The following is a 22,619-nucleotide window of genomic DNA, read 5'->3' as shown; positions in this document are numbered from 1 at the left end:
AAAAATTTCAATTCTTATTCGTTTTTTTGACTTGCCTCCCATATTCCTCCCTTGGGTCTTCTCTATCTACATCTTTCATTTTTTCCATCTCTACTATCCTTTGCTGCCAAGCCTCCAGAGGATCTGCCCAACTGTCCATTTTCCTTTCAAAAATATCTTTCTGTTTCTCCAGTATCATTTTTTGGTCTTTTTGACATGTATTTTCCCTGAATTGCTTCATTAATTTTTATTACTTTCTCCTTTTTAATCTTGTTTTGTTTGTTGATTTGTCCATTCTATCTTTCCCCCTGGTCTCTATTATCTCCTCTATTTCCTGGGCTTTTTGATCATTATTCATTATCCCTCGTGAAGATTTATATTATTCATTAAATCCATTATCTCCCTGTAATTCCTTGTCCTGGAATCATAAATGCTTTGGAACATCACCACCAATTCTTTTTGCAACCCACTTATTTTCCCCTGCTGAAACATCTTGCCTTATTATTATTTTTTTAATAAGTCCAAATATTGCCCAGTAGTCTGTCAATGGTTTATCACTGCCCCGGAGTCTCAATTATCTTTGCCCTCAGTCAGTCAATCTGGAAACCATTTACTCAGTCCTGTTGTTGCTCCTCTGGGAATACAGTAATATAGTTCTTTATATCCCACAAAGAGTCAATTTAGTTCTTTTTAGGTAATCCAAGAAAATTTCCAAATGTCTTCTTAAGTCCCACTCAATCCTAACTCCTGATATTTGAAAGTCACTTTACTTCAGTGTCTTCCATATTTTCACCATTTGAGCTCCAGGAGTCACAGTGTAGTTAAATATAAAACAATAGATAGCACGGCAGTCCTCCAGGTGTTTTTTCCACTTTCTCTTCTGTCTTATCAGTATTTTCCCAGGGTTAAATAATATAATGTATTCCATTCACCAATAGATGGCGCTTTCTGCTTAACTCAGAGGTGAGTTGCAAATCTTGGTGCTACTGCCCAGGCTCACGAGTCTGGGTAGATGGGCAGAGCCTCCAGCCACAGCAACTACCAGTTTGCCCAATCCGGGCCAAACCGGGAGCAACCCACCTCTGGCTTAACTTCAATGTTGCATAAATTCTAACAAGTTCTATTATGTTTATTCAAACAAATAATCAAAATTCAAACAAGTAGTTCCAGTATTTTAATATTCCTTATTCCCAATAAAAAATAGTGATACAACCCTCCTATGTTTTTAAAGGTTTTGCGCTCTCTTCTTAATATCCATTTCTTTTCTTTTGGGTCTGTAATTTTTCTCTCTGCAATTGTTTGCCACTTAAACAAAGTTTATTTTCTTTAGGGTTGGTTTTAGATAATAAAAAAGTCACCTCACCCAGTTCCAGTCACTGTTCACACATCACTCGAGCACATTCTTTGTTTCTTTGGGTGCCCCAGCTTCACGGCAGCCATAATGGCTGCCTCTCCTCCTCATAGTGGGATGAGAGGAAATTAGCCCTGGATAAAGCAGGAGAGCCACGGCTGTCCACGACCTGCAGGCCACTCCGCCACTCTTCATCACCCCTATAGGATGACTTTAGCCCCTTATAGGGCCCTCCAATGAAGGGATTTGGCGCAAGTTCACGAACCCCTGTTTTCGTGTCCAATAGTGCGGCAATGTCAACAGGAAGCCCCAAGTGGATATTTTGGTGGCTTCTAAATCTACTGCTCCGAGTAAACGTCTTTCCACACTCCATGCATTTATACGGTTTCTCCCCTGTGTGGACCATCTTATGGGAAATAAGATGACCTCTTTGACCAAAGGTCTTTCCACACTCCATGCATTTAAATGGCTTTTCCCCATTGTGGATCTTTATGTGCATAGTAAGTGTACTTTTCACAGCAAAGGTCTTTCCACACTCCATGCATTTAAATGGTTTCTCTCCTGTGTGGAGCTTTTTGTGGCTTCTAAGTCCACTGCTCTGAGTAAATGTCTTTCCACACTCCTTGCATATATACGGCCTCTCCCCTGTATGCATCATCTTATGGGAAATAAGATGATTTCTTTGAGCAAAGGTCTTTCCACACTCCATGCATTTATATGGTTTCTCCCCTGTGTGGATCCTTTTATGGATAGTAAGTGTATTGTTATGAGCAAAGGTCTTTCCACACTCCATGCATTTGTAGAGCTTCTCCCCAGTGTGAATCCTTTCATGGGAAGTAAGATGCCATCTTGTTCTAAAACATTTTCCACATTCCAAACATTTATAAGGCTTCTCTTTTGTGTCAATCGCTTCTTGAGATGTAAGGAAGTTATTTCCAAGAGAAGGAACGAATGTTTCATTGTAATTTTGTCCGTTGTGTCTTCTTATAGCATCTTCTCCTTTGTTTTGGGTTAAATAATGTTCATTCACATGCAATTCAGCTTTGATTACCTTCACACTTTCCCCAATATTTTTTTTCCTTATTTTCTCTTGTTGGGCAAGAAAGTCTTGCATTGGAGCATCAGAGGAAGATGAGCTGTCCTGATTCCAAATCTTTGACTGGTTTCTCTCATGGCTTTCAAATTCCATTTGAATCCCAAACTTCTCCGTTCCATCTTTAGCACTGATAACTTGGAACAGTTCCCAGGAATCTTGATTCTCCTGCCCATTATTACCTTCAAAGCAAAAGGGAAACGAACATGATAACAAGGTAAGAGAAAAAGATCAAAGTGTAGACAGTTAAGTGAATTTCCTTCTGAATTTCTCAGAAATTCCATTAGTTGTATGTTTGGATGCTTACAGGGGTGTGATATAGACATGATGATTTCTAAATTCATAAGTCATCAAAGCTTTGAAAATATCTAGAAAACATCTCTTTCTTTATTATCTCTTTTTATGCAAATTTCACTCAGTCTGTTTTGAGTTAAGGAATAATCAAAGGAAACATCCCAGGTAGGTTAATTTCAGCAGAGACCTTTGAAAAATGAAACAATTTTGAAACAAGCTCCTTCTTCCCCGATGTACATTGGAGCAGCTGCTCCATTATGTCCATCTGGTGGGAGGGATCCCTGCTCAGCCCTCGATCCCAGCATGGCTTTGGTTAGCAAAGAACAGAGGCCTAAAGCATTGTAGTGCGGGATCACATGAGATCAATAGTCCTAGATTTCCCACCACTGATCTCACATATCTCTCACTACTTTAAGCCACTTTTTTCTGCAAATGCACCGAAGTAGGCAAAGGAACCGACGGCTCGCTATATCATCACAAGCTAAGACCCAGCGGGGTGGGGGTACAGGTAGGCTGATAGTTATTGCAACGCCTCTGCTGTCATTTGTAATTGTGAATGACAACCATGGTGCTGTAACATTCGTAATTTCACGACTGCCTTAAGTACTTGGGAAAGGGCTAGGTCATAACTTGGAACGGTTGCTTAGTGAACTGTCATAACTCAGGGATTACCTGTACCTTACAATGCTCTGATTCCACACAGCATGGGGCCTTTGTTCTTGAATTGGATTTGGAAAATGCTTTTCCATGGCCTGAGTGTAAAAGTTCTATTCTCACACAATTTTGGAGGTTTCAGAGGACAAATGACAACACACTCCTCTCACGTGACCTCCAGAGGACACATAAAAACACACCTCATTCTCCTCAGCCCCCACAGATTTTCCTTCTCCCTCCCAGGAGATGATATCTGATTAGTGTTTTTTTTTAATTAAAAAAAAAAACTATCTATAATCTGTCTCCTTGAACTGTCTGATTGGGGATTAGAAAACTCTTACCCAGAGAGACCATGTTCCTATGATTTTCAAGCATGACTTTCGAATGCAGCGCTTTCTGGTCAGGATCCAGCTGAGACCATTCCTCCTCAGAAAAATACACAGCCACCTCCTCGAAGGACACAAGACTCTCCTGAACAAAGAAAAAAAGAACAGAATGGGAGGATTCGCAAGATCTGTCCAACTTCATCAATGATTTAGACAAGGGGATAGAAGGAGAACTCCTCAAAATTCAAGACAAGACCAAATTGACAGGGATAACAACACTATAGAAGATAAGCTTGAGTTATAGAAGGATCGATAAATTGGGCTCCATCTAACGAAACAAAATCAACTGTGAGAATTGTAAGGCTCTACATTTAGGAAAGAAAAACCAAATGTGCAGGCATAGAATAGGTGATACCTGGCTCAACACTACTAAGTGCAACAGGGATCTTGGAGTCCTAGTGGACAACCACTTAAACACAAGTCAGCAGTAGTCTACTGTTGCCAAACAAAACCTGAATAGAATAATAGGCTGCATTAAGAGGGATAGAATCAAGATGACATTAAGTGTTAGTACCACTTTATAATGCCTTGGTAAGACCACACTTGGAATAATGAATCCAGTTTTGGTTTCCAGAGGTAAAAAAGATTTTGAGACTCTAGAAAGAATGCTGAGAATAGCAACCAAAATTATTAGTGGACTGGAGGCTAAAACATATAAAGAACGGTTGCTGGAATTGGGTATGTCTATTGTCATGAAAAGAAGGACTAGGGGAGACATGATAGCTGTTCCAAGAAGCAATGGGTGGAAAGTATTCAAGGAGAGAACAAACCTACAAGTAAAGAGAAATTTCCTGACAGGGAGAATAATTAATCAGTGAAATGACTTGCCTCCAGAAATTGTGAATGCCAGAACACTAGAGGTGTTTAAGAAAAAATTGGATAGCCGTGTCTTCCTGTCTGAGCAGGGGGTTGGACTAGAAGATCTCCAAGATCCCTACCAACTCTGTTATTCTGTTCCACTCTTCCCAAATTCACAAAGCAAGGATATGCACCAAGTTAAATCACTGTGTGTCACACAAGTCCTAATTTTAGGTGAGAAATTGGGGAAAAAATGTGAAAATTGCTTTCACTGAAGAAATATTTGGGGACGTTTTTTCAAGTTGATTGATTCTGCAGAACTTTCAATGCCTTTCAGTAAAGTAATCCCACTTCTGGATCAACTGATCTATTGCTCTGCCTATCATTGATTGATCTGGTGGTCTGAGCCATTGGCTGAAAGGAAGAAAAGAAAGAAGAGAAAATTCCTTGGGAAAGTCATTTCTCAGCCTTTACAAAACCAGAATGTTTGGAATGGAAATAATTTTGTAGCCCAAAGTACCATGATTACATGTTCAACATGGCCACTCCCTTTGGATTTTAACAGTCTGCTTTATTTTTTAATATGATTTGCTTATTGTTGAACTACAGATTATAAATGAAGCTTTTTAAAATGGTAATGTGGCAATTGTGAGTATTTAGTTATTTTTCATTAGCCTTGCACAGTTTCGAATAAAAGAATTACCAAAAAAAAGGGTCTCTAGCAGTTCCTACTAGTGTGATACATTTACTCCTATTTCTTGAAGAATTTTTTTAAAACTACTTCTTGGTGGAGTACCTAGCAGAACAAGATAACCAGAGGAAGCTATGCTGGTTGACAGCAACTTGAATCTGCTATTCTGCTCTCCACGCTGTGTAAAAACACAAAAACAATCCAGACCAAACAAGGGAGGAAAATAGTAGGAGGGAATATTCTGCATACCCACTTCACTTCCTGAAGAGAGAAAAGATATTTAATAACTTTTCCCTTTCTTACTTGATTTAGAGGTCCAACCACTGTTTGATCTCCATCATAAAAACCAGAAAGTTTCATTCTTCGTTTGTCTGTAAGGAATAAATAATTTCAAAATGCATATTTAACAAAATAAGAGATACATTACAGAAGAGAGGGTAAGACAGATGGGATCTCTCTGGGAAATCAGAGGATTTTCCATTACCTCCTGAGTTGTCTTGACTTTGACTTTCCCAAGGGATCCTCCTGAAAAATAGTTCCTGGGCGGGATTTGATGGGTTCTTCTTTTCCTCAGGATCTCTGATCTTCACACTGCAGCACTTCAAATAGGAAGAAGGGGGGGGAAAGCAGAATTAATGTACATAACACAACACAAAGTGGATTCTTATAGTCAGGACACAACCTCAAAGCTCCCAATCCATGAGGTTCAGTGAGAAAACAATGGAACAATGTCCTACAAGATTTGGTGGGACATCGCCACACATTATGAATGCCCAGGAAGTTTGGGAAGGAGGGGTGAATTATTCAGATACTTCCTCTATTCCCTTCTGAGCTCCATAAAGTCTCTCACCTGCAACTGGACCTGCTCCTTCTGCTCCTCCGCCTGGCTCAGGAGAAAGCCTTCGGCCAGGGCCACCGCCTGGGAGCTGCTCTCTGCTCCACACTCCCGCACCCAGCTCTCCATCTCTGGGGGCAGAAGGAATAGGAGATGTTCCAGAACCACCAGGTCCAGCATCTGGGCTTTGGTGTGCTTTTCTGGTCTCAGCCATCGCCTGCAAATGTCATGGAGTCGGCTGCAAAGTCCTCGGGGACCTTCAGCCTCCCGGTATTGGATGAACTTCCAGGGCTGAACTTCGGATTCCAGGATCTTCTGCCCAGTCCTTGTCCAGAGCTCCCCTCCCTTCCCAGGCTGAACAGCTGGAGGGCTTTTTCCGCTTCCCTCCATGGCAAAAGTTTGTGTCTCCATCCTTTCTCTGTCCTGCAGAGCAACTCCAGATGGGTCCAAGGACTCTGGTGGGTCTCCAGACGCCTTTTCCTTCACGGGGCCATTTATGGGGCCCCAGGACGGATCCCTGCAAGTTATACTGCTCTTTTTTTCCCTCCTAACAGAAAAGTTTGCCTTGCAAAGACCTCAAATGGCTTCCAGTTTCTGTGTCTGAGATGGAAAGAAAAAGAAAAGCCAAAAATTAGAAAGCAGAATTCAGCCACTGAACAACTTTCACTCAACCTGCCCGGAACCCCAAGCGGCTCATCCCATGGCAGGGCCGGGAAGGAGGCAGCTGGAGAGGCCGCCCCGCTTCTCTCCCCCTCCGGAGACAGGATCGGGCCCTTGGGGAACTTGGTGCGAATCCTGCCTCCTCCCCGCCCGGCTTCTCTCCTCTCCTGCTGGGCCTCCGCAAGGATGACCCTCCCCCCACTCGTGCTCTTCCCCGGATCCCCTCCGCCTTCCCGACATCCCCGCTTCTTCCTGCAGAGAGAAGGCGGCTGGGGAACATGGGACACGGGAAGAGCCCCCCCCCTCACCAGGGGCACGGCTGGATCTGCCCCCGCAAGACTCTCCCGCAGCCTCTGCGCCTCCTGCAGAGCCCGAGCAATCAAGGAGAGTCCTGGGGGTTAAGGAAAGTGAGTGCGGAGTCCTAGAGCGGCAGGGCTCAGTGGTGTCACTTCCTTCTCAGCCTCTTCTGGAAAGTCAGCCATGACGTTCGCCCTCCAGTGGACCAATGGGGAAGTGCCTGGAGCTCCCTTCCCTTGGAAGAGAGCTCCCCCTGGCGGATATGGGGCAAAGTGTTAGGATCGTAGAAAGGGCGGCGAGAAAGAGGAGCACATGGGGAGGGAGAGGGCAGGGATGATGGGCTTGGGAGTAGGGGAGGAAAGGTCCACTCTCAATGGCTCCCTGTCAGACAAAGGCTTCGACGTCTGTGCTTCTTTCCCCCCTTTAATATTAGCCCAAATGCATTGAAGGAGGTTTTCGTCTTTCTTCTGTTGTGTTTCTAGAGCGATTTGGTTATTTCTTCTATATAGCGCAATTCCACCTCGACTTCAAGAGCTATTTTTCAGGAGGATCCCTTGGGAAGATCCAAGTCAGGACACCTCGGGAGGTAATTCAAGATCCTCTGATTACCCAGAGAGATCCCATCTGCCTGACATTTTCTTCTGTAATATACTTCCTCTTAATTTATTAAATATGCATTTTGAAATTATTTTATCCTTACAGAGAAACAAATAATGAAGGAGCTCAATGGTGTTGAGTTCGATGGAGTTCTGACTGGATTGTTTTTGTGTTCTTCGACAACATGGAGAGCAGAATAGCAGGTTCAGGTTGCTGTCAGCCAACATAGCTTCATCTAGTTATCTTGTTCTGCTAGATACTCCTCCAACTTTAAGAAGCAATTTTTAAAAAGTCCTTCAAGAAATACATAGGAATAAACGTATCACAATGGCAGGAGCTGCTAGAGACCCCCCCTTTTTTGGTCCTTATTGTACAATTTTCAAATGTTTACACCTTAATTTAATTTTTAGCCTTGATGTTCATTTTTATACCTTTTTATTTAGGGGTTGGTTCTGTTGCATTGTCCAGAGCCCTTCTTTGAGGGAGGTTAGGAAACATCATTAAAGATCAGTAAATACAAATGGATAAATGTCGTAGATCTGATAGACTATATAACGATGTAAATCTCAGGGAGAATCCTAGGATGGTAAATGGAAGGGGGTCTCGGCATTCCTCTCCCTGGGAAGCCCCCCACCCGCACTCCCCTCTCCGGCCAGTCCCAGGGAGCCCCTGGACAGCCTCCTAGTTGTCTCAGCAGAAGGAATCCACTTTGGCCTCCTCAAAGTTAAGGAGCTGCTGTTTGCTGTTCAACCTGCCCGCATCCACCTCCCCCAGCTGTGGAGAGGAGGACGGGGAAGGCTGTCAGGAGATACTCCAGGGTCCATTATTCCCAGCCACTAGGAAAGGAGGAGGATCCCACGGAAGAAGGGAGGGTTGCAGAGGACGCCCCATGGAGGAGGGAGAGGGAGCTCTCTCAGTCCTAAGAGAGGAAGGCAGACTTGGGGGGGGGGTCTAGAGGGGGAAGGAAAGAGGGGGAGCGGAGGAGCCTCCCCCATCCTCCCCGGGTGGGAAAAGGCAGGCAGAAGCTCAACTGGTCCAGAAATCCGATTCGGTCTCTGCAGGGAACATTGGATCTCAAGGGGGAGGAATTTGGGGGGGGGGCGGCTGAAGAGACTCCCTAAACTTTCTGGGGTGGAAGGGAAGTAATGACATAACGTAAAGTGAGCAAAGAAAGTGGGGATTTCCCTCAACGCCTATCCTGAACCCCCCCTTAAGCTGCAGCCCCCCCCAAGACTAAAAGGATTCCCCCCTCCCACTTTCAGTTTCGCTTTGTCCCGAACTCTCTCCCCCTCCATGCGAGGTCACAAAGGACTCTGCCTGTAGGCCGATGACGCTCGAGCAAGGAGAATTCCCATTGGTGCTTCAGCTCGTTCTGGCCCCTCCCAACTGATAAGTGCGAGAAAAACCCTCCCCTCCCCTCTCCTCTCTCTTCGGGCCGAGGCGGTTGCAGGCCTGATTTTCCTTCCGATACTATCTTGGTATAAAATAGAAACCCACGACTTGAAGAGATTTAATGTGGAGGAATCGCGCAGCTGCTGTGCAAAGGAAGTGGAAGACACGGACACAAACTTCTAGTTTTATATCAATGCAAATGTATTTAACATTCGCAGCAGAGAAGACAGTCAAAAACATCCTGAGGTAAATCTCAAACGGCGCCCAGAAGAAAAAGGCGGGAAAAAGGAAAACGCCCCCTTTATAGCAATAGCAATAGCAGTAGACTTATATACCGCTTCATAGGCCTTTCAGGCCTCTCTAAGCGGTTTACAGAGAGTCAGCATATTGCCCCCAACAATCTGGGTCCTCATTTTACCCACCTCGGAAGGATGGAAGGCTGAGTCAACCCTGAGCCGGTGAGATTTGAACCGCTGACCTGCTGATCTAGCAGTAGCCTGCAGTGCTGCATTTAACCACTGCGCCACCTTGGCTCTTATCCACCCTCAGCAACCAATCAGATCGCAGATCGCCTCAGGCGGGAGCCATTGAGAGGGGCCTTTCCTCCTACTGACATGCCCATCATCCCTGTCCTCTCACTTTCCCCTCAGAGGCGCTCTTCTTTCCCGTCCTTTCTACAATCTAACACTTTGCCCCAAGCCGAACACGTCAGGCTGGCTTTGTACAGAAGGCGGCGAAAAAAGTGACATCACGCCTGTCTAGGACGCTGCATTCGCTCTCCTTAACCCCTGGACCTCCGCAGGCTAAGAAGCTGCGGGAGAGTCTAGGTGAGCGGGGGTGGGGGGGCTTCTTCCCGGGTCCCATGCTCCCCAGCGGCCGTCTCCCTGCAGGGAAAAGCGAGGATGTCGGGGCTCCCTTCTCGCCCCGTGTCCGGGGAAGAGACCGAGTTTGGGGGGGGGGGGTCGGCCTTACGAAACCCCAGCAGGAGAGGAGAGATGCCGGGCGAGGAGGAGGCAGGATTCGCATCGGGCTTCCCGAGGGCCAGATCCTGTCTCCGGAGGGGGAGAGAAGAAGGTCGGCCTCTTCAGCTGCCTCTTTCCCGGCCCTGCTCCCCTGCTCGGAGATGAGCCGCTTGGGGCTCCGGGCAGGTTGGGTGAAGGTTCTTCAGTGGCTGAATTCCACTTTCTAATTCATGCCTTTTATTTTTCTTTCCATCTCAGATGCAGAAACTTGAAGCCATTTGAAGTCTTTGCAAGCCATACTTTTCTTTTGAGGGGGAAAAAGTGTGGAATAACTTGGAGGGATCCGTCCTGCAGCCCCAGAAATGGTCCTGTGAAGGAAAAGGCATCTGGAGACCCACCAGAGTCCTTGAAGCCATCTGGAGTTGCTCTGCAGGACAGAGAAAGGATGGAGACACAAACTTTTGCCAAGGAGGGAAGTGGAAAAGGCCCTTCAACTGTTCAGCCTGGGAAGTGGGGGAAGCTCTGGACAAGGACTGGGCAGAAGATGGTGGAGGAGGAAACCATCCTCCCTTCAGAAGTTCAGCCCTGGCATTTCATTGACTATGCTAAAGCCTTTGATTGTGTGGATCACAACAAAGTTCTTAAAGAGATGGGTGTACCCAACCATCTTATTTGTCTCTTGGGAAACCTATATGCAGGTAAAGAAGCAACAGTGAAAACTGGACATGGAACCACTGATTGGTTCAAAATTGGGAAGAGTCCGGCAAGGCTGTGTATACTGTCACCCTGCCTATTTAACTTATATGAAGAGCACATCACGAGAAAGGCGGGGGTAAATGAATCAAAAGTTGGAATTAAGATTGCCGGGTGAAATATCAACAACCTCAGATATGCAGATGATACCACTCTAATGGCGGAAAGTGAAGAGGAACTAAAGAGCCTCTTGATGCGGTTGAAGAAGAAGAGTTGCAAACGTTGCCTTAAAACTTAACATTAAGAAAACTAAGATCATGGCATCTGGCCCTCTCAATTTCTGGCAGATAGGGAAGAAATGGAGGTACTGACAGATTTTATTTTCCTGGGCTCCAAGATCACTGGAGATGGGGACTACAGCCAAGAAATTAAAAGATGCTTGTGCCTGGGGAGGAAAGCTATGGCAAATCTAGACAGCATACTAAAAGTGCATATAGTCAAGGCTCTGGTTTTCCCCGTTGCAATGTATGGCTGTGACGTTGAACCATAAGGAAGGCTGAGCGCCAAAGAATTGAGGCCTTTGAACTATGGTGCTGGAGAAGACTCCTGCGAGTCCCTTGGACTGCAAGGTGATCAAACCAGTCAGTCCTAGAGGAGATCAACCCTGACTGCTGTTTAGAAGGCCAGATCTTCTGGAGTGTTGGTATTCCTGTCCATTTGGTCTTGTCTGCAAATTTGATGAGGTCCCCTTCTATCCCCTTGTCTAAATCATTGATGAAGATGAACAGATCTTGCGAATTCTCCAGTTCTCTTCTTTTTTTCTGTCTTCAGGAGAGTTTTGTGTCCTTCGAGGAGGTAGCTGTGTATTTCTCTGAGGAGGAATGGTCTCAGCTGGATCCTGACCAGAAAGCGCTGCATTCAGAAGTCATGCTTGAAAACCATAGGAACATGGTCTGTTTCGGTAAGAGTTTTCTAGTCCCCAATCAGACAGTTCAAGAAGAAAGATTATACATAATTATTTATTTAAAAATCACTGACCAGATATCGTCTCCTGGGAGGGAGAAGGAAAGGATCTGGCCTTGTTGTGCTCCAAGGAAGGAAAGAGTCAATGTCTCTTTGCTTACATGCTTTCTTTGCCATTTCTTATCTCTATTTTTTCCATTTCTATTTGAACTTATCTATGAAGGCTGAAAAGAACGAGGTGTGTTTTTATGTCTCCTCTGGAGATCATGTGAGAGGAGTGTGTTGTCATTTGTCCTCTGAAACCTCCAAAATTGTGTCAGAACAGAACCTTTACACTCCGGCCATGGAAGAGAATTCCCAATAAAATTCAAGGACAAAGGCTCCGTGCAGTGTGACTCAGAGCATCCTAGGCTACAGGTAATCCCTGAGTTACGACGGTTCACTTAGCAGCTGTTTCAAGTTATGACCAGCCCTCCCCCAAGTACTTGAGACCCAGTCCCAAAATTATGAGTGTTGCAGCACCGTGAGCGTCGTTCACACTTACGAATGACAGCAGAGGTGCTGCAACATTTTTCCTATCTATTCCCCCACCCCAACCCGCCAAGACATATTTTTCAGACTATTAGACATACTTTTCCACCTTAAAAATGTCTGTGTGTATAAGAATATGGGCCTGTTTTTGGCCTTCCAAGACTCCCTACGTCCCGTTTGTGGCCTCCTTGGTGTCCACTCTTCCGCAGCTTCCTTTCAGGGTCTCCTTTTCATTTGGAGGTGGGAGAGGGAAGGTGTGGAGGCCGGATATACTGCCCCCAGGGACACTGGGACTCCTTGACCCTCCATCCCCCCCTCCAGTCTCTCCTGCTCAGCAGAGCCCCCCCATTCAGAACCATGGCTGCAAACATCCACCTGACAGCCACTTTGCCCGAAATCCGCCTGGATTAAGACTGGTTAAGACTGAAGGCCACCAGATCCAGAAAGATCCTAGATGCTCTGCATGCTGATATCCCCCATTCCTGAGAGGAGATCTCAGTGACCTAGGGCTCGCTGCCCAGCAGAGTCTCAACTCTTTCCCCCTTCCATGGATTCCCCTGGATTCTCTATCTCTTCTCCCTGCTTGAAACCCACAGCAGCTTCATTTTCATTTCTGTTCTCCTCCCAGTCAGTTTCTTTCGCTTTTATTTGAATAAAAAAATAGACTTTGGATTGGCGGAAACCCTGGAATGAGCTGACTGAATGTTGTCCGAAGAGTCTCAGCTCCAGATTCTGTCCAGCTCAAATAAATTGCCCCCATCCCTGAATTCCGGATGCTCGGCAAAAGGTGGGATGTTTGCCCCTCTACATAGGGAAATGATATTTTACGGGGGTTCAGAGGGAGAGGAAGGAGCCACTTGAACCAGGTTGTTGTCTTGAACCACAAAGAATCTTGTTGTCCCAGATGGCGGTGGAAGTCAGGAGTCAGCTGATGAAGATGGGATCTGTAGTTCTGGGTCAGGCATTCTCAAAAGAGAAGGTATTCCAACAGAAGAGAATATATACATCTTAGATTGAACTGTGGGGTCCTTGGTGCACTCTTGAGTTTGGTTGTTCGCTTGGAGACCTTTCATTACCCAGCTAGGTAACATCCTCAGTGCAAAGGAGAAAGAGGTTTGCCGCCTGAATTATATGCCATATCAGAGTTGGTGTGCTTCCCTCCTGGATGGTTCCTTGATTAGAATATTGTTTTCTGTCTGCTTGTTTGTCTGGTGCTGATCCCTGCTTATCTTTTGGCTGTTACAGGAGAGGTATGCATTTTGTTCCCTCCCTAGGTTTTTGATTGTGTAAATGAGATTTATCTTTCTGCATCTATTGAAAACCAGAGTTTTACCTTTTAGGATTACTGAATAGAAACTTGAAATAAAAATTGGAACTTTATTACTGTGCATGCAGAGTGCAGCCAGAATTCTTCATATGCAAAACTGGAAAGCTACCTCCATCCCCATGATGGAAGAAGGATGGAAGGAAGAATTGATGGAGTTGGCTGAAGATAAACCGTTTTGACCAGAGAAAAGAATAGATCCAGCTGTGTTTCTACCTGGAAACCACTTCTCGACTTTCTGCTTGAGGCAAAAGAAAGGGACACCTTGCCTGTAGGATTTGCTGATCATGATTGGTTGTTATAGAAATGTACCAAATTTACTACAAATGTTCAGTAGAAGGAAAAATTGAGGCTGAAATTTCACTTTGTATTCTGCTTTGTTGAAAATAGTTTTTTTCCCTTTCCCTTTCCTCTTCCCCTACTACCTTTATTTTCTATTTTATACCATGATAATCTTAATAAAAATAATAAAAAGGAGCCTTTTGTTTTAGGGGGAGCTTCCTGTTCCACCGCCGAAATATGCAAATTCTTTGGGGGAAAGCTCATCACGATTCCCCAATATATCTGCACTTTTATATTTCAAAATTTCTTCCAAAATGTTATTTGATATATATTTCTGCTGAAAAGGAAAAATTTATGGCAGATGTGGAAGTTCTCCAGGGAAAGGAGCAGAAAGCTGAGGAGAAATGGCCAAACTTGATTCCGGGATCTTCATCCGGGGCTGCTTTGCAAGGAAAAGGGGGATCCCAACCCACAGAAAGAAAGAGGGAGATTCCTTTGCATTTGGGGCTGAAGGGCGGGAAATTTGAAGGGGCCGATCCGTCCGGACATTCTCAGCAAGAGAGACGCGGGTTTCAGGGAAGGAAAAGCTGTTTTTCGAAGCGAAGCTGCGCCTTTCCCGAGAGAGCTGAGTGGCGGATTCCCCCGGGAAGGCGGGCTGGGGGGAGGATCCGACTGGACTAGGAGGGATCCCTGAAGATCTCCGCCTTTTCATGGTTTAGCTGAGGGCTTTCCGTGGCTTCCCTCCGGATTGGAGGTGTCTGTAACCCCCAGTCTGTAACTTCCCTGGCTGCGGGGCCATCCATAGCAGTTACATCTTCATCTGTGAAATCAACGTGTGTGTGTATGGTGTGTAGGAGGAGGGCCAGATGTTTCCAGCCCCAGAAGAGGAATCGGGGGGGGTCTGAATTGGGGGGGGAGAAGCTTTTCTCTCGGGCTTTTGAGTTGGGTAGGGCCAGAACGAGCAGAAGGACCAATGGGAATTCTCCCTTATTGAGCGTCACCGATATCCGGGCAGAGTCCTTTGGGATTTCACCTGGAGGAGGAGATTGTTCGGCGTAGAGGGACAAGCGATGAAAGTGGGAAGGGGGATCGGTTCAATCTTGAGGGGAGGGGCTGCATCTCAAGGGGGTGGCGTCATGGCAGGCTCAGAAGGGACCCTCCACTTTCTTTGCTCTCTTCACGATTCTCAGCCAGGGATTCCCTCTTCCCCCCTCTTATCCCCCCCCCCAATTCTGATGAAGGACAGCCACTCTTGAATAAAACACCGACCTCTTATTTGCGGTGGGTCAGAAAACCCCACAGCACTGGGGGTGCAACCGGCCCTCTGGCCGCCCCTTTGCCAGGAAGAGAGCCAAAGGCCGAGGGTTCTTGGAGGGAGAACAGTGAGCCCACATGGTTGCGGGAGGGGGACTCCCAAAGACGAAATGTAGGCGCCTGTGTGTGTGAAGGCGCCGAAGGACTCCCCAGCCAGCCTGCTAAGAGACCCCCAAGTCCTCATTGGCTGTGGGGCTGCACCTTCCCTTCTTTCATACACCGCAGCCCTGCTCTACGCCAGATCGGTTGTGGGAGGGCAAGAGGAAGTCTATGCTCCCCTCCAGGGCTGACATGAACATTACTTGAGACTGAAATAACCCTCCTCCCACTTTCTCCGCTTCTCTCTCTGCGCCGAACTATCTCCTCCATCGGGTGAAGTCAAGGGAGGCTCTGCCCGGAGACCGATGACGCTGCAGAAGGGAGGATTCCCATTGGTCCTTCTGCTCTTTCTGAACCTTCCCTCTTCCGAAGTCCGAGGAAAACTTCTCCTCCCCCCAATCCAGACCCTCCGATTCCGCCTCTGGGGCTGGAGGCATCGGCGTCTTTCTCCCCTGTCTTTGGGGGCGCTTGTGGGGCAGCATCCATGGCTTTTGCTGGGCTCCCCCTGATGCTGCTGGTGGGGGCGCTGGCCCGGATCCCCGGAAGCGAAGGGGGGAAGGAGACCCCCGGTGAGGAGGGGGCTCGTCGCGGAGAGGGGCGGGGCGGGGCCGTCAATGCTCCAAAGGGAAGAGGGGGAAGAAAGGGGCTGAGAGACCCCAGTAATGGGGAAAGGGGTCGAGGGCAAGAGAGGGGGGAGCCGTGAGAAACTTCGATCTCCGCGTGGTCTCCGCTCCCCCCCTCGCCCCACTTCGCCCAGAAGGACGAAGAGGGATGGCCGTCTCCCTTCCTTCTGATTGGAGTGGGGAGCCAGTCGTGGGAAGGCGGCCTAACTGAGATGAGAAGCAGTCGCCACCCCTGGGTCCCCTTGGAGGTGATCTTGGGGGCTCTTTTGGGAAGGGGAGAGGAGAGAGCCCCGATTCTACTCCAGATCCTAGAAGGACTGAAGATTAGGGGGAGAAGAAAAGTTGAGGGTAACCAGAGAAGATTAGGGTTGAGGGGAGGGAAGGGCTGGGAGACCCCAGGTGGGTCAGTCCATATGCCCCCCTTGTTCCCCCTCCCCTATCCCCTCCCCCAAGGGAGGGAGGGAGGCATAAGGTATTTGGTTTTATCTATGTATATTACATTTGTATGGTGCCCATCTTGTCTGAAATGGTCTGAAGGGGGTTGGACTAGAAGACCTCCAAGGTCCCTTCCGTTAATTTGTTCTCTGATGTCTCCCCTACAAGGGGACTCTGCAAGGTGACTTGCAGGTTATCATTGAAAAGAAAACATATTAAAATCTTTTAGTACATATAATATATTTTAGTAGATAGATTAAAAATATAAAACTGTGCAAAAAGAAAAAAAAATTCCGTCCAGTCCACAGTATTTCTGTTGGTCTTTTCACCCCCTCCCCCCATATTTCCTGCCACTATGGGGGGGGGGGGGCAGCATCCAAAGTTCACGGCTGAGAGAAGGTTTGCTGGACCAATTGAACTTCTGCCTGCCTTTGCCCACTCTGAGAGGAAGGAGGGGGGCACAGCAGGATAGCCCCCCCCTCTTTTCATCCCTCTCTCCAGGCCTTTAACAATTTCCTGCTGGAGCAGGGTTGGATAGATGACCTCCAGGTCCCTTCCAGCCCTGGGTTATCCTCTGAAGCTGCATCTAGTGCCAGGTTTGTAGTCCTTCCTTCCTCTCCTTTTTCCCTCCCTCCCTCCCTCCCTCCCTTTCTTTTTATTTATTTCTCTTTCTTTCTCCCTTCTTTTTCTCTCTCTCTCTTTTCTTCTTTCTTTCTCAGCAGCCTCACCTTCCCGTTTTTGGGCTAGCAGGCCTCAGGGAAGCCTACTGGTATCAAAAATGGACCCCCCCATTTTTGGCTGTGCGATGTGCAATTTTTGGAACTTTTTTAAAAAAACATTTTTTAGTATTTTTTACTACCACAAACCAGTAGCATTTTTTACTACCGGTTTGGGCGAACTGGCTCAAACTGGTAGCATTTCAACCCTGCTCCAGGGGGCATCTTCCATCCGTCTCTCAGAACAGCTCTCCCACCCTTTGCGCCTGAGTCCCTGCTTCTCCTCTACTAGCGGCTGGGAACGATGGGCCCTGGAGTCCCTCCTGATGGCTTTCCTCCTCCACCTCGCAGCCCATTTCCTGCACCAGATGAAGACCGAATGCCGCTCCTTCAATGGGACGCAGCGGGTGCGGTTCGTGGACAGGCAGATGTACAACCGGCAGGAGTTTGTCCGCTTCGACAGCGACCGCGGGGAGTTTGAGGCCGTCACTCCGTTGGGGCAGCCAGATGCAGACAAGTGGAACAGCGACCAGGTCTTCCTGCAGTACACAAGGGGCCAAGTGGATGCCTTGTGTCGCTACAACTATGAGCTTCTCCAAAGGAATTCTGTGATTGGTTGGAGAGGTGAGTTCGGGAGGCAGGGCTTCCTGTGGAGGGGGATGCTGGCCCCCATCTTTCATTTACTTTATTAAGATTATCCCGGATAAAGATTGACTCGTTATATATAGTCTATCCTCTCAGATCTACAAAATTTATTCATTTGTATTTATTGATATTTATTGATGATTCTAAACCTCCCACCTCCCTCAACGAGGGGCTCTGGATGTTTCACAATATAACACAACCCATAAATTAAAAAATGTATAAAAATGAAAAGTAAGGTTAAAAATTAAATTACAGTAAACATTTGAAAATTGTACCGTAATGACAATTAAACATCAAAAGGGAGGAAAATATTCCTTCCCCTCACAAAAAATAATCCAAATTCTCTTCCTGTCCAGAATCTGGGATCCTTTTAATCTCCTCCCATAAATCCATCAAAATAGGATTTGTCATTGATTTTTTAAAATTCATTTTTATTCAACATTGAAATCACAATTACACTTTTACAGCTTTCCGTTATCGGTAAAAAAATATTTCTAATTTCAAATTTTCCATTCTAAGGCCTATTGTTTTATACATATACCTCTTTATTTTATAGTTACTCTTTTTATAATATATACATTTATTTCTCTGTTACTTTCTAAAATATATACTATCTCCTTTTATTATACTTTCTATGTATTTATTATGCATTAATTTTACATCTCTCTTCAAGCCAATTATCCCACCTATTCCATGTCTTATAATACATTGTTTCCTCTCCATTTCTTAGTTCCATTAATTTATCCATTTCTGCGCATTCCAGCACCTTGTTTATGATCTCCCCTGCGTTTGAGGGAACATTATTTTGTTTCCAGTATTGTGCGAATGAGATACCGGCTGCAATAATTATGTGGAGCATAATGTATTGAATTTCTTTACTTATATTTCCTTTTATCATTCCCAGAAGGAACAGCTCTGGCTTCATATCAATTTTTTGTTCCGTTACTTCCTGCAACCATTTTGGGATTTTTGTCCAGTACTCCCTATCTTTGGGACATATCCACCACATATGATAGAAGGTCCCGTGTTGATAATTAACATTTCCAACAATCAATCAATCTCTTCCAACACACACAGAGATACACACACACAGACACAGATCCTGGTGGCACACAGATGAAATATCAAGCCACAAAAGCACTCTATACAATTTAAGATTTAAAAAGCGATTATTACAGTTCAGTAATAAAAACCTAATTAAAACATGGAAGCTTTCAGGGCGCTGACCAGCCCTACAGATGCATCCTCCTCTGTGCCCCCCAAGCAAGGGTCCAGAGCCCCATTTTGGACTCCTTTCCCAAGGCCCAGGAGGGAGGCTTCCTTCATCTCCGGTGCCTTTGGGATTTTAGGATAAAAATTGAGCTTCGAAATATCTTGAAAAGGGGATCCATGAAGGCTCTTTCGCCTGCTGTGCCCTTTCTATCCAGCCTTTAGTTCTTCTTATTGTTTATTCAGAGTCATTTGTAACTTTCAATCCAACAAACAAATAAAGGAAGCAGTTGGAATATATAATCAAAATTCAATGTTTGAATCAAGATGTAAAAAAACCCACCAAGTGGAATCCTGGTCTGGCGTTTCCTCTGCTTTGAGCAGAAGCAGATTCAAAACCTAAGAAATTTCATTCAGGGGGTTTGGGAGAAAAGCCCCCCTTGAAGTCCCATTTTTGGTCACAGACGCAGCTTCACCTGCAGCCAAATTGCTTCCGTTTTCCTTCCTGGGGAGGCTCCTGATTTGAGGGGAAAGACTTCAAAAATACCCAAAGTCATTACTAGTGAATTTTGAGTCATAAGAAACAGACTTTGGCCCTGAAGACAGGAATTGTTTAACTCTCTTTTCTGATTTCTTGCAAATTGCCTAGATTTGCGTCTAATTTTATTTCTTTGTCTAATATTAAATTTATTCTTTTCTGTCAACTGACAGGGTTTCAGAGGCTAAGCAGAGTTCAAATCTAGGATTTCAGCTGCATGTTTTGCAATTTTGCCCTTCCAGAGGAATTTTCCTCCTTTGATGGGAAGTGGAAAAAGGGAAGAATATTCTGAGTCTGAGGTTCCCATTGGGAGCCCAGGAGCTTCTCCAGAAATCATGTCTGACCACAGAATGAAATCAGAGGTTTCTCCCATCAGAGGGAAAAAACCAGCCCCATCCTAAGAGAGAAAGTATTGGCGGAGGGGCTGCAATTCACAGCTAGAAGTGCTCAACTTTGGGTTACTTGTGCAACTTTGGCAAATAAATTCAATAAATGAATGCACTAACTAACCAACTTGGTCTTCTGTTCTGGGCCCTCCTGTGTTTCTCATGTGCCTCCTTCTCCTCCTTCCCTCCAGCCAAGCCCACCATCACCATCTCCCCCACCAAAATGGAACCCGACTCCCCCAACACCATCCTCCTCTGCACCGCTACGGGCTTTTACCCCGTGGAGATTGAGATCCAGTGGCTGAAGAACGGCCGGCCGGAGAAGGAGGGTGTGGCGTATGGGGAGGAGCTCCAGAACGGAGACTGGACCTACCAGCTCATGGTGATGCTGGAGACCCAGCCCCAGCGGGGGGACGTCTACACTTGCAAGGTGGATCACGCCAGCCTGGAGGCCCCCGTCACTGTCCAATGGGGTAAGGCCCTCCCCTCCTGCTCTGGGGACCCCATCCTACCCTGAAAAGGGGGAGAGACCCTCCCTGTCTTGGGAGCCAGAATCGACCCTCCTGGGGGAAGATGGGCCTGATCCTCCTGCTCAGGTGAGGCTCCTTCTCCTTCCCCAGAGCCCCGTACCTCCAGCTCTGCCAAGAGCAAACTCTGGACGGGGATAATGGGAGCTGTGATAGGAGTGTCCTTCTTTGCAGTGGGGCTCTACTCTTACCTGAAGGCCAAGAAAGGTGAGTCGGGGTGGGGGGTGGAGGAGAAGTTGTGGGGAGGTGACCATCTAGGGAAGGAATCTTGTGAAGCTTAGCAGATGGCCAAGAGGAATGTCCCCTTGAGAAATGTTTTTGAAAACTTCTGTTATTAAGGGAAGATCATGCAACCTATTATGGGCTATCAAAGTGGAGGGGGACCCCCTGCGTCTTCCAGCCCACGAAGGATCCTGATTGGATCTTTTTCTCCTTCTAGCAATTCCCATCCAACCTCCTGCAGGTGAGTTTCTCCTCTTCCTCCCTCACCTGAACCCCTCCTAAAAAAGTTATAGGTATTTTTTTTAATTTCTTAATTGTTCCTTTAAAAAAAAAATGCCTGAACCAAACTTTCTTGCTGTGAACACAGCAAATTTTTGAAATTTTTTCAGCTTTTGCTTGCAGAGGGCAGAAATTTTACATTGCAATGAAAAACCAAAAAAAAAAAAGAAAAAAGAAAAAAAAACTACACATGCAAACACTAAAATCTTGCCCAGAATTTTTCCAAGTTTTGGGAAATTGCAAAAAGGAAGGGAAGGTGGGGGCTATTCCTGTCTCGGTTTGTGGGCTGTGGTTCCCCCTTTTTCCTTGTGACATTTCATAAAGTTTCTGGCCAAGTGACCCCCAGGCTCCCCGCCTTTGTGCCCCCCCATCCTAGCCCCATCTTCTTGTTCATCTGGAACATCTGTAGGTAGAGCTCCCCTTTCTTGATTAATCTTCTAATTAAGACAATTGGGGAGATTTCCATAAGCCCTAGAAGATGAATTGCTGGTCCTTCCCAGTTTTTTCCAGGGGGGGGGGATTCTCCCTCTGTCTGTCCCTGCCCATCAACCACCCCACTGCAGTGTGGGCCTTCCTGGGGGGACCTGAAAGAGATGAAGAGAGGGAGTCCATCCGGTGTTTTTCCTGCAGACCCTCCAAAAATACCTCATTTAAACTGAACGTTTCCCTTTATATTCTAATTTTCTTCCCCGTCTCTTTCCTCCTCAGCCCTCGTGACTTAATGCTGCTCTCAGATGCAAAAGGATGTTTTTTCTTCAGGAGCTGATGAATTTCTGGCTTTTTTGCAACATCTGAAAATGGAGGTTGTAGGTGGCAGGTTGGAAGGATGAGAACTGGACCTTCTCCTGCTGAGACCCTTCCCCAGCAGGGTCTCATTTTCATTTGGGGGGGGGGAGAGGGAAGGTGTGGGGACAATCTAGACCAGGGATGTCAAACTCAAGGCCCAGTGCTTAAATCTGGTTACATTCTAGCTTAAATCTGGGTGCTTAAATCCGGTTACATTCTAGGGTGCTTAAATCTGGTTACATTCTAGCAGTAATTGCTTTCTTTCAAGTGTTTACTCTTGAGCTTGCCTGGGGTATGAGCTGTGGAAATGAGCTTTTGTGTTTAGTTTTAAAAGGATTTAAACTGTTGTGATTTAATTATTTGTATTGTGTTTGAATTTTTTTCCTGCCTCATGGCTTTTTATACAGTTTCAACAAGCAGAACAAAGCACAGTAAGCAACAGTATTGTTTTGGTTTACTCCCTCCTTTTTCCTTTGTGAATCCAGAAGGCTATCCAGACCAAGGTTGAATCTAACATAACTCCCTGATACGTCCTGTCTCTGCTCGGTGAGATCATAGGCTAAAAGATAAACAGCTATGGAGATTATGGCAGTTTAATGCACATGTCTCTATGTAACCTTTCCTCTCTTCCAACATCTGGTTCTGCTAATTAGGTGAGCTTGTAGGTATTCAAGGTAGCCAGCTACTGAGATCACGGTAGCTTACTACGCATGTCTTTACGTAGCCTTACCTCAATTCCTTCACACACCCAGTTCACTGTCAATATCCACAATTATCTTGTCTCTTTGTTCATTTTTCCCTTGGATTTTTAGAACTCTAACTTCCACTTTTTCCATTTGCTGGATATCTTCCATTTTTCCATCAGGCTTTACCACATTACAATTTATATTTTCAATATTTTCCAATCTCTTCTCAACTCTCTCTGTTGTTTCTAATAATTTTTGAATTTCAAACATAATCTGTTGTAATGTTATGGTTTCTTTTTGGTGCCATGCCATCCTTCCAGTTAGTAAACATTGCCACTCTGGTTTAAAAACAAGGTTTTGTTTTCACTACTT

General features: G+C 45.9%; 2 protein-coding genes across 2 annotated transcripts in view; one reads left to right on the top strand and one right to left on the bottom strand.

Moving 5' to 3' along the window:
• Positions 1-22,619, bottom strand: part of LOC116502596 (zinc finger protein 845-like) — a 123,771-nt gene that overhangs the window by 26,076 nt on the left and 75,076 nt on the right. The window contains exons 3-6 of the mRNA XM_032208472.1: positions 5,731-5,845; positions 5,550-5,617; positions 3,713-3,842; positions 1,411-2,605 (exon numbers count right to left, since the gene is read on the bottom strand). Coding sequence (XP_032064363.1) covers positions 1,411-2,605; positions 3,713-3,842; positions 5,550-5,617; positions 5,731-5,845 — 1,508 coding nt within the window. The remainder of the gene's footprint in view (positions 1-1,410; positions 2,606-3,712; positions 3,843-5,549; positions 5,618-5,730; positions 5,846-22,619) is intronic.
• On the top strand, positions 15,590-21,867 carry LOC116503424 (H-2 class II histocompatibility antigen, E-S beta chain-like). The gene is made up of 5 exons (XM_032209830.1): positions 15,590-15,764; positions 17,321-17,593; positions 19,939-20,220; positions 20,368-20,481; positions 21,484-21,867. The coding sequence occupies exons 1-5, from the start codon at positions 15,680-15,682 to the stop codon at positions 21,495-21,497; spliced, it is 768 nt and encodes a 255-aa protein (XP_032065721.1). The 5' UTR covers positions 15,590-15,679; the 3' UTR covers positions 21,498-21,867.

Source organism: Thamnophis elegans, chromosome 2, assembly GCF_009769535.1.
Source record: "Thamnophis elegans isolate rThaEle1 chromosome 2, rThaEle1.pri, whole genome shotgun sequence".
NCBI lineage: Eukaryota > Metazoa > Chordata > Lepidosauria > Squamata > Colubridae > Thamnophis > Thamnophis elegans.
This window is presented reverse-complemented; position numbering and strand designations above follow the sequence as displayed.